The 11,986-nt window shown below is 45.5% G+C and overlaps 1 protein-coding gene across 5 annotated transcripts in view; it reads right to left on the bottom strand.

Annotated features, from left to right (window-relative positions):
- Window positions 1-2,238: 2,238 nt before the first annotated feature.
- TBX15 (T-box transcription factor 15) overlaps window positions 2,239-11,986 on the bottom strand; it is a 129,857-nt gene continuing 120,109 nt past the window's right edge. For all 5 annotated transcript variants that reach the window (XM_002715697.6, XM_008264587.5, XM_070077808.2 and 2 more), the window contains one exon: window positions 2,239-4,652. In XM_002715697.6, coding sequence (XP_002715743.3) covers window positions 3,868-4,652 — 785 coding nt within the window. In that variant the 3' untranslated portion in view covers window positions 2,239-3,867. The remainder of the gene's footprint in view (window positions 4,653-11,986) is intronic.

Raw genomic sequence — 11,986 nt, 5'->3', positions numbered from 1 at the left:
AAATGCCTGAAACTGTCAAAGTCACTGAGAATGTAAGGATGAATAAGACAGGTTTTCCCAAGAAAAAAGTGAGCAAGAGAGTCACTTGACCCTATAGAAGAATAATGCTTGTAGTGAACAGCCTTTTGTAGTTAATCAGTGTGCCAATTACACTGAATTTTCACTATTTCATTCAAGACAACTGGGAAGAGCATGGCAAGAAGATGTCTATATTCAAAGAAACATATATGTTTAAAAAAAATTATTCTGGGGCCAGCGTTGTGGCGTAGCAGGTAAGGCTGCCGCCTGCAGTAGCAGCATCCTATATGGCTGCTAGTTTGACACCTGGCTGCTCCACTTCCGATCCAGCTCTCTGCTGTTGCCTGGGAAAGCAGTGGAGGATGACCAAAGTCCTTAGGCCTTTGCACCCACTTGGGAGACCCGAAAGAAACTCCTGGCTCTGGGCTTCAGATCGGCACAACTCCAGCTTTTGTGGCCATCTGGGGAGTGAAGCAGCAGATGGAAGACACCTCTCTCTCTCTCTCTCTCTCTCTCTCTCTCTACTCTGCCTCTCTGTAACTCTTTCAAATAAATAAATAAATCTTTAAAAAATTATTTTTACTACTTTCTCATTCCAGATGGAAACCTATGTCATAACTCATGTAACTGGCTTTGATTGTTCTGATGAACCCAAATGACAAAAATATTCTGTACTTAACACTCTACATAAGTGTTGAAATTATTATTCTTATTTTTCAAATTCTTTGCTTGGCATACTTTGATTTTCTGTTACCTAAAACCTGAAAGGTTCCAGACCAGTGAACAATGCTTGGTGTGCTGCTAACTCAGAAATAAACCACAGGGTTCATGTATTGGAGTGGTGTTTTGTCTGTTGGTTTTTGTCGTTGTTTTTGGGCATAATGCAGTTGTTTAGGAAGCCACAGGAAGATTGCCGGTGAACTCTCCCTGGGAAACTGTCAGGGGTAGGGATAAGAGCGGGAGATTCCAAGTTTTGTTCTGCTGCTTCCCAGCCACTCAAGTGCAAGCAGTTCACAACCTTTATAGTCTTGCTTCCCCATTTGCAAAACACTTCCTGCCTTGTCCACTTGACATGCTTATTATGAAGTTTAAATGAGATAATATGTGAAAGCACTTTCAAAAGGCAGAGCCCTATACCTTTACCATTCAAAGCTGTCACTCTGTGGCCGACAACTCAAAACTACTTCCCCAGGGACCAGCGTTGTGGCATAGTGGGTAAAGTTGCCACCTGCAATGCTGACATCCCATATGGACACTGGTTTGTGACCAGGCTGCTCCACTTCTAATCCAGCTCCCTGCTAATGGCCTGGGGAAAGCAATGAAGATGGTCCAAGTGTTTGGGCCCCTGCCACCAATGTGGGTGACCCAAAAGAAGCTCCTTGGTTCAACCTGGCCCTGCTCTAGCCATTGCGGTCATCCAGAGCGTGAACCAATGAATGGAAGACCTCTCTCTCTCTTTCTCTTTCTCTCACTCTCTCTCTCTCTCCCTCCCTACCTCCCTCTCTGTAACTCTGCCTTTCAAATAAATAAATCTTTAAAAAAAAACATTCCTCCCACATTGTGATGATTCATTCGAGGAGGAGAGTACAAATTTATGATTAAACATACTGAGTAAAATCCAGCCTCAGAGGCACCGTTGGCTCAACCCCTTAGCTATGTCATCGTCAAAGTGCCACATAGTGCTGCTAGAACCAGCACAACAACACTGAGCTGATTACACAGCCCTAAGATCAGCCAGTCAGCCCTGTTACTCACCACCTGAGAGCCTTTGGTCAAGTATTTAACCCTTTAACCTTGTTTACAGATCTATGAAATAGTGATTAAATGACACCTAGCTCACAAGGAGTGGGGGAAGGGTTACCTGAGACAATCGCATGAAACACACCGTGCATTCACTGGTAAGTATCAACCAAATGAGGATTCCTGTTAGTCTTGTACAGGTTTCTGCCACTAATGTGAATGCAAACATCTCCTGAGAGACAGAAAGGACTAGGTTTCAAGTCTTCACTCCCTCTACAATGAGTGGTACCATCCTAGTTAATTCACCTGATCCCTCTGGCTCAGTTCCTAATGGTAAAATGAGGTTGGTGATATTTATTTCATGTGATCTGATAAGACTCGTACAGAATAGTACATCTGCAAGTGCTATGCTCATTGTAACACAAAATGCAAATGCATAAAGCTGTTATGTGATTCTTCTGTAGGAACAAACACACAGGACACAATTGCAAAGGTTTTATTTAGCGGCTTTCTGTGCTTGGCACTTAGAAACAGAGTTCCGTGCATAAGGGCAAATTTTTATACACCTTTTCTTCATACATATTTTACATACCCTTTTATTGCCCCCTTTTTAATATTCATAATATTGGATTCCCCACTAGGCACATAAATACATTTATCTACAACACTTCAAAACCACAAATCTCAATAATATCTGTATTATTTTACTTGGTATTATTTGCATTTCCACACCATTTAAAAATTGTAGCTTGCACCAAGCTTCACTTGTTTGCTTATCATTAAAGGATTTGAAGGGAAAACGAAAAATAAAAGAAAAAAACCCAAACTTCAAAATGCAAAGAACTATTTGATAAAAATGGAGATCTAAGGGCAGGTGGAAGAGTGGAGAAGATCCATCTGCGATTCCCTGGACCAAGATAGGATTTCTCCCGCCACAGGGGCTAGCAGGCAGGAGGTCCAGGGCGGGCGTCTGGATCTGGCATGCGGAGACCAGGCCACTACTGCCACTGCTCTCGGTGTCATCTGAGGGGATGGTAAAACTCTTCCTTCTTCACACTCCTAGTCCCCTTCCCCTGCCAGGCTGCATGCTGTGGAATCAGCACTTCCCACGTGGCGCGCCTCCCTTCTGGGTCACATCTGTCATGTGGGATCAGGTAGCACTACTTGCTCCAGTCCCTGCCCGCAGTGCCCTGACCATACAGTGTCCCTGGGAGGTTCACTCTTCAGTAATGCCAAGATTCTTCCTATAACCTGCAGGTGGGAGAACAAACCAAAACCACATTTCCTTGGTGAATCAAAACTCCCACCATTGCTCACACTTTCCCAGTCCTGCTCACCAACTCAGTCCTGCCCTCTATTCTTTCTCTTTCTTTCTGTCCTGCTCAGCTGCCCTGACTCCCTCTTTCACAGGCACCACTGGGAACGTCAATGCTGGCACAGGGAGTGCAGACAGCCAGAGATTAAGAGCGATCTTTGTCAGGAAGCCAAGTCCAGTTGTAACTGATGTCGTCCCACCTTCATCAACGGGTAAGGATTCCAGGATACATGGTTCATTCCAGAAGCACGGCAAGCTGCAGGGGAGAAAGGCTGGCAGCAACGGCCGGCCCAGTCCATCTAGTGTTGTACATCAACAAATTCTTGGTGAAAGCACCCATTCTGGGCCTCCCTGCACAGAGTTCACCCAGTTCAGAGTCGGGGTACATGTATGTTTGTGTTTGCACAAGTTTATGTACGAATACACGTGTGTGCATGTATAGGTAGGTCTGTGTGTGTAACTTTTCATGGCTGCTACACGCTAGCATCTCCCTTAACATTATTATAAAATGATGATTCAGTCACTTCAAAGGCCACTCTGGCATAGACTATGCTTTACACTAAGGTTTGGGAAGGCAGGAGAAGGACCACTGAGTTGTGGATGATGCACCGCAAGTATCCTTCAGTGGCCTACAAGTGTCTCTTGTTGCTCTTGTGTATGCGTCTTCCTCCTCCAGAAAAACAAACCAGCAAACAAAATACAAAGTTCCTGTTTTCCAAAGGTGTTGGGCTCCCAGATAGGAGGATCTGCCCATGGAGACTCTGGGGTCTTGACTGCTGTGGGCTCCGTGGCCTTTAAACCATGTGTACAGACATCTGGGAGGAGGAGCCTGGGACCGCCCCGTACTGCCGGCCATCACAAGCATTGCTTGCCTGCTGATTATTGGGCGAAGGGCTAATCATGTGCATGCTGTGCTCCATCCCCGTGGGCAGGTACTGCCTCTCGCCAAAGGCCCCGTTGGAAGGAGAAGAACAGAGTAAAGTGCTTTGAGAGGCGCTCAGTTTTTCTGGGCTTGCAGCTAGCCTAGGGGAGGTGGGAAAGTTGTATCCATAGAGGTTGTAAGGGTTGTGGAGGGAGAAGGCATTGTAGGAGCTCTGCTGCATGTGGCTGCCCCCAAACATGTGTGGTGAGGAGGAGCTGGAGGCAGCATTGCCTGCTTGCATGACATACTGAAACTGGGAAGTGGGGAAGGACCCCAGCTGGCCACCGTAAGCTTCCATCTTGGTGTTGCTAGGCAACGAGGGAGGAGTTGGTATTCCTGAGATCAGGGATGGAGTCCTCTGAGGCATGAAGGTCTCGGAGGGCTGAGTGGCTGAAGCGGTGCCACTCTGGAGCCTGTTGTAGCCACTGTCACTCAGCCCCGGGTAGCTCTGCAAGGCAGCCATGTTGCTTCGGGCACATGGTGGGTAATCAGAGAGGTTTAGATTACACAGCTGGCTCTCTCGGCAGCCCACATTGAAGGTGTTGGGGGCCAGGTGAAAAGTTGGAGGAGAACAGGATGGAGATAACAGGTGAGAAGAAGCCGAAGGGGATGGTGTCCCAGTGCTGGAGGTGGTTGGAGAAGTGCCTGTGCTGCCTCCTGAAAAGCAAAACAGGATACCATTGAGACAGAGGCCTTTGAAGATATGTCTGTCTAGGCCAAGTGCATGCCATGCAGGAGGTGCCTTCAGATGTCCAAGATGGGCTGTTTTCTACAGAATCACTGCTTTCTCTTAACTCAGCAGACTTCTGCTAAGTGATTCCACCTGTGCACACAGGCACACACACACATACACACACACACATACACACTCCACAAGGCAGGACAAAAAAATGTTCTTTTGAACACTGAACTCATAGGTTTGTGTCTCCCTGTAAGAGCCTTAGTAAGTCCAAGTTTTTCTTAATCTTTAATTAGTTTTTAACAGACAATGTGATTTTTAGATACAATTCTAAGAACATAAAAATAATATAAACCTTTCAATATTCTCTTCACCATCCATCAAATTCACTTTCTTTTTTTTTCTTGTTTTTTTGTTTTGTTTTGTTTTTTGTTTTGTTTTGTTTTTTGACAGGCAGAGTTAGACAGTGAAAGAGAGAGACAGAGAGAAAGGTCTTCCTTTGCCGTTGGTTCACCCCCAAGTGGCCGCTACGGCCGGCGCATTGTAGCTGGCACACTGCGCTGATCCAAAGCCAGGAGCCAGGTGTTTCCTCCTGGTCTCCCATGCGGGTGCAGGGCTCAAGGACCTGGGCCATCCTCCACTTCCCTCCTGGGCCACAGCAGAGAGCTGGACTGGAAGAGGAGCAACAGGGACAGAATCCGGTGCCCCGACCAGGACTAGAACCCGGTGTGCCAGCGCCACAGGCACAGGATTAGCCTAGTGAGCCACGGCGCCAGCCCAAATTCACTTTCTAATAACACCTCTGGTGATCATAATTCAAATCCACCCATCAGCTTGTCCCACTCTCAAAGCAAAGAAAATGCATTAAGTTTTCAACAGAGACTGTTGTCTACTTGGACATTTTCAGTCTTGCAGTCAACATGTAAGATGCCAAAGCAGGACCCTAATCTCAAGAAAAAATGGGTACCAGTGGAGGGCTCCAAGTCAGGACTTGGGACTGGGAAGGCAGACAGAGGGACCCAAGTGGAAACTGGGGTAAGAGATTAAAGTTTTGTCATATGAAAGACATCAGGAGCAGGAGTATCATAAGAATGAGGTTGGGGCCAGCACCGCGGCTCACTAGGCTAATCCTCCGCTTTGCGGCGCCGGCACACCGGGTTCTAGTCCTGGTCGGGGCGCCGGATTCTGTCCCGGTTGCCCCTCTTCCAGGCCAGCTCTCTGCTGTGGCTAGGGAGTGCAGTGGAGGATGGCCCAGATCCTTGGGCCCTGCACCCCATGGGAGACCAGGAGAAGTACCTGGCTCCTGCCATTGTTTCAGCGCGGTGTGCCGGCCGCAGCGTGCCGGCTGTGGCGGCCATTGGAGGGTGAACCAATGGCAAAAAGGAAGACCTTTCTCTCTGTCTCTCTCTCACACTGTCCACTCTGCCTGTCAAAAAAAAAAAAAATGAGGTTGGAAGACAGCAAGGCTATCCAGAAACAAAGTCATTAGGACTCAAAAGATCTGCTGTCTTCTTCTTGACAGGAGCCTGACTAAGATTTAGATATTTGTGAAGACAAAAGGCCATGCAAGCTGGGAGATTACGGTTCTATTCACAGTTTTGCTGCACTAACCCACCTTATGACCCTGAGCCCCTCACTCACCTTGTCCAGGTGTCCATTTCCACACCCAGAGATGAGGGAGTGAGTTAGATCGCTGGTTTTCAAGCCAAGAGGAACTTGCCCACTTTTTTAAAAAAAAACGCCAGTGTTCCAGGATTCTACCTCAGACCATCTAGAGGAGGGTTCCCGGGCAGGAGACCACCACATCGGAATTACTTCAAAAGTCCTCCCAAATTATTCTAATATACATCAAAGTTTGAGAACAAATTACACAACCCAAATTCCATATTTCAAAGTACTCAGAGGAGTGATTCTTAAACTAAAGTGCACATGAGAATCGGTGGAGGGCTGACGAAGACACAGACTTGTGACTCCCTCTTTAGAGTTTCTGATTCTGCAAGTCTGGGCCAGGGCCTGAGAACGTGCATCTCTAACAAGTTCTCAGGTCATGGTCCTAAGACCACTCTTGGGGTTAGAGGATGTACAGATTTCTTTCATTTCTAAAAGTCCCTGAATCAGTATTTGACATAACTGATCTCATGATGTCTGGATGTCAAAGCTGGATTCGTGGTTCATGCACCAATCTATTTCACATATGTTCTCTTGTTACAAGCATCTTCTTTCAAGGGACCAAGAAGCACAGTGCAGCATCCACTTCCTGCCTCACCCAGTGGGCTTTAAAGACAGTGGCGGGTGCTGGGGCTGCAGCGCCAATGTCTTTGATTGCAGCAGGAGCAGCCGTTTTGTCCTCAGTGGGGAATCTCCTCTGACGGAATATCTTCCTTCAGGGAAGGTTGGAACTTTCCCAGAACTGTTAGGAGCTGAGCGCCCAACTCCACCCTAGCCCCTAAGGAGTGGGATATCCTTTAGTTCACCCACAACTCATATTGGCACCCTTAGAACCTGAGGGCTATAAAATGATTAAGGAGATTTTAGGTGGAAAGGAGCAGGAATCAGATTTTTGTCAATGAGGAAAATGTGAAGAAAGCTGGCAGGATTCCAGAGTCATAGGGCTACAAAGAAACCCTCCCAGTGTGCGGGGATGGAGCAACCCAGGTGTGTGAATTAAGAATCAGATTCTTCCAAGAGAAGCCCAAAGTTAATTTTAGCAGGAAAAAAAATTCATTAGCCTACATTCACAGATACAGGTAGTGGTATTGGCAAGAGAAGCACAAATGTGGCTCTTGCTGATTTTTTCAGTTAAATTTTATAAAACCCAACTAAAATCATCTTTCTCTTGGTCAAAAGAATTCCCCAAATAAGCCTTCAAGGTAGAATTGGGTTTAAATATAAATAACTGCTGATATTAGACTCCATTCAGGAAACTCATTCCTCATTTCCAGTTCAGAACTTAAATTCCTTCAAGAGAAGAGTGATTATTTTTTAAATAATATTTTGAAAATTTACTTGAGATGCAGAGAGATTGGGAGAGAAACATCTGCTGAATCACTTCCTAAATGCCCACAATGGCTGGAGCTGGACTCCAGGGCTAAGGCCGGGAACTCAATCCAGGTTTCCCACATCTTAACTGACAACTTAACTACTAGATTAAATGCCCACCTCAGAAAATTAGATTTTATTCTACAACTAGAGATAATGCCACACTGAGAAGGGCTCTCGGCTCAAACCCAGGTCCGTTGACCTCTGCGCAGCTTGTGTCACAAGCAACACAACTACCTTTTCATTTTCCTCAGCTGTGAAACGAAGACTTTGAACTAGAGCCCCCCCTTTCTGTCCTTGTCAGTATTATGTCTATATCTAAACATCAAACTCATATAAAGTGCAAATGAGCAAGTCCAAATACTACACAAGGAATCACTTCAATATAATGAAGGCATTTTTGGAAAAGGAAGATTGGAGAAGGAGGAAGAAGCACATCTCATGCTTCATGGTTTTGTGTGGCTAAACAGGCTGTGCCTCGTGGAAAGCCCAGGGATCCATTTATCTTCTTGGAGGCATCCTACATGTTTTCCTCCTTTTCACCTAAAATGCCATGAGCCTCACTGAAATTAGGGCTATGGCACACATGGAGAAACCTGACTCCTGCTGTACAGAGATTTGTGTTTTACAGGATATGTATATGCTCTCCTCTCTTTGAAGGTCTGCCCTTGCCCTCCCTGATGTGGTGTTTATGTGGTCCCCAAGGAGACCACCTGCTCAGCACACGGCACTGTCCTGGGATAGGTATGCTCCATCGGGCCTGACTCCGGCTCTGCTACAGGAAGTGCAAGATGGAGCAGATGACTTTCCACAACTCTAAATGGTTTTCTCAGATGGCCCATGATGGAATGAATGGTACTGATTTAGGGCCTCAATTGGTTTCACTACAAAAAAATAAGAGGAGAACTATTAACAAGTTACAGGGATTTCTGCTTAGCAGATGAGAGACGCATGTTAAAAAGTCTGTAGTCAGCTTGCTTTGGCTTTTAAATGACATTCACTAGAAATGAGACTTGGTGGCCTGCTGAGCTTTGCGGGGTGAGTGCCTGCACAGGAACCAGTGCTGGGAGGGGGGACACAGCCTGCCCAGAGAAGTCACACCGCTTCCATTCACTTTGAAGAAATGCTCTCATGCTCTCCAGGTACACAGTGCATAGACAGAGATGACTATGGGATTCATTTTTCAGAGAAGCAAACTGAGATCCTGAGAAGTCTTTATTCTTGAGTGATCCAACAGCTGCCACCTGTTGAACAAGCTTGGGAGTGCCAGCCAAGTGCTAAAGAAGCACAAGGAGGCTACCCCCCACCCCTACCCTGCAGAGTTTTCACCACAGCAAAGCTAGGGCAGAGTGGGAGGCCAGGCCCGAGGGTACAGAAGGGGTCACAGCTGCCTCTCAAAGAAAACCGTGCCTCTCTTTCCTGCCGGGCACTATCTGCCCTTCACCTCAACTCTTCTGCACCTGCCAGCCTCTGAATGTTCTAGAAGTCTTGATGAAAACTGTATTTCATGGACAAGCATGACTATAGAATCAGATGAACCCAGTAACCAACCCCAGCTATCTTACTGACTATGGTACCTTAGCCAGCTAGCTTCTATGAGCCTCTTATTTTTTAACAATATAAATTAAATTAATAATATCTTCCCTGAATAGATGTTTTGAGAAATCAATGAGATGATACATATTATAAAGGTCTCATATCACACTAGGTACATAGGCATTAAAGACTCCTATGAGAAAAAGAGAAAGGCATCTGGGGGTGCTTGGGCCCTAACAGGGAGAGTTCTCAGGTGTTAGCCTCTGTCACTGGAGCTCAGCATCCCAGCATCTACATACCCTGACGAGCTCTGTGTCACAACATCCACACACCCTGCTGTTTCAGGCTGGGGGAGCCTCCAAGGTTGTGGATGATGGAGAATCTGGCCAACTGATAGCTAGCGGCCTAGCTAGGCTATATTCCCAGACTAATCCTACACTAATTTCTCTCTGAATTACCTGTTCCTCCTCCCCATTTCCAGCCCAGGAAAAAAATGGGGTGTCCTGTGCTTCAAAAAAAAACTAAAAGCACACAAGTAGGTAGACTGGTATCCTTCCCGGTGTCCTCAGTGGTCTTCATCCACTTCTGAGAGGTGATTAAACTTTAATATCCTAAGGAGCTTACTACTCTCAGGAGTGCCAGGATCAATCACTGCCCTATCTCCCTGCATGCTATTTTGGCCCTGGACCAAAGTGAGGAAATACACATTAAAATTCATATACAGCATTAACTTGCCCCAACATGTGAGGCTAAGAGCCAAAACAACCAAAAGGAGTACATGCTTAGCAGTGAACCCATACGAGGACAATAACCCAGAATATACTTGTGTACCATGAAGACAAGTTCAATGTGACCGTGAAAATTCTGAATACCAAACCTGCTGACTTTTGCATCTTTAAATTGATCACTTCCAGATTGTAATATGGAGACTTTCTCATACAGTTTTCTTTTGGGTTTATTTTGTGGTGAATTTTTTCTCCAAAAAAATTGAAAAACAGTAAGACAAAACCCCATCTGGGCTAGTAAAGAACAAATTTCCATGTAATTACTCAGTTCCTCAAGCCAGACTCTTCTCTCATAACTCTGTGGCATCTGTCTCTGAGGAGTGCTGATTCACTGTGTGTCTTGAAACTTTCAAACAGGTAAGAGGTAAAAATATCAGCACTAAACCCAGAGGCCATAAGGTTTAATGAGCACTGCACTGTTCATCTCTACTAGGGGTAACTCCTTAGTTGAGATGAATACCTTCTCATAATGCAAATGTCAACATGACTGTGCTAATGGGAATTGTGTGGTTTGACTCTCAGAAAGGTGCCTAGTGTATCCTTCCCCCATAAAATATAAAGCTATGCATAAATCCAAATTCTTTCCCTTTAAATCAACTTTTAATATATTCATTGGTGCTCTGGGTTCTGAGTCTCTCTCCTTTTACACCTACCACATTCTGTAGGTACAATATTCCCATGACTTTCACTTCTTTGTTTTCAATGCTTTTTGTTTTATTGCCTTCTTTGCTGCAATATACATCCAGTTATTTGTATTTTTAAAAAGATTTGTTTATTTATTTGAAAGGCAGAGCTACAGAGAGAGAGAGAGAGAGAGTCTTCCATCTACTGGCTCACTCCCAGATGGTTGCAATGGCCAGAGCTGAGATGATCCCAAGCCAGGAGCCAGGAGCCAGGAGCCAGGAGCCAGGAGCTTCCCCCAGATCTCCTACATGAGTGCAGGGGCCCAAGAATTTGGGCCATCTTCACTGCTTTTCCGGCCACAGCAGAGAGCTGAATTGGAAGTGGAGCAGCCAGGACACAAACTGGCGCCCATATGGGATGCTGGCACTGTAGGCAGTGGCTTTACTGGCCCCACATCCTATGTTTTTGATAGAATTCTTCTGCCCCTTTCCTGACAGCAGCATCCACTTTTTCCACTGGAAATATCCCCTCCTGTACTGCCACTCCTCCACTAATTCCAGGGATGTCACACAGCCCAGACAATCAAAATATCATGTTCCCCCTTCCTCAGGAACTGCTTCAAGAATGACCCAAGTATAGTCAATGAGATGCAATGAAATTTTGCTGGAAATCTTATAAGAAAGATACATGTCCTTTCCCATCAGATTTAAGCCTAAAATTATGTGAAGCCAAGAATGCCATGAGCCATGTTGCCTGTGTGAGATGGCTGAGAATGAAGGAGAGAAAAGACTTCAGCTAGGTGATCTTGTTCGTGACCCTGAATCAAACTCTGCCTGCAGTCAGCTACTTGAATCCATTCAGTTTTGTAAGCTAATAAATGTCTTTCTCTTTCTTTTTTTCTTTCTTTTCTTTCTTCTTCCCTCCCTCCCTCCCCCCTTCCTGCCTTCCTTCCTTGCTTCCAAGAGTCTTTCTCTCATTTGCTCTCTCTCTCTCCTCGCCCACATTTCTCTTCCCTCCCTCCCTCCCTCCTTTCTTTCTTTCTTTCTTTCTTTCTTTCTTTCTTTCTTTCTTTCTTTCTTTCTTTCTTTCTTTCTTTCTTTCTTTCTTTCTTTCTTTCTTGCCATTTGGGTTTTCTTTACTTAGATCACTAAGGATTCCAATCAATGTAGCTCCCTAATTCCATAGGTGACCCCACTATGATGGTGAAAGGCTGGGGATATTCAGATAAAACCAGAGGCGAGAGATTCGGAAATAGATAGAACAAACAGAATATGGACCATCTCCTGTGGAAGCTATGGATGGGTTCTTCCTGAAATAAGGGAAATCCC

This window comes from Oryctolagus cuniculus, chromosome 7 (assembly GCF_051225735.1).
Source record: "Oryctolagus cuniculus isolate XC-2025 breed Fujian yellow rabbit chromosome 7, ASM5122573v1, whole genome shotgun sequence".
NCBI lineage: Eukaryota > Metazoa > Chordata > Mammalia > Lagomorpha > Leporidae > Oryctolagus > Oryctolagus cuniculus.
The sequence above is the reverse complement of the archived record's forward strand: the minus strand, read 5'-3'. Positions and strand labels throughout refer to the sequence as shown.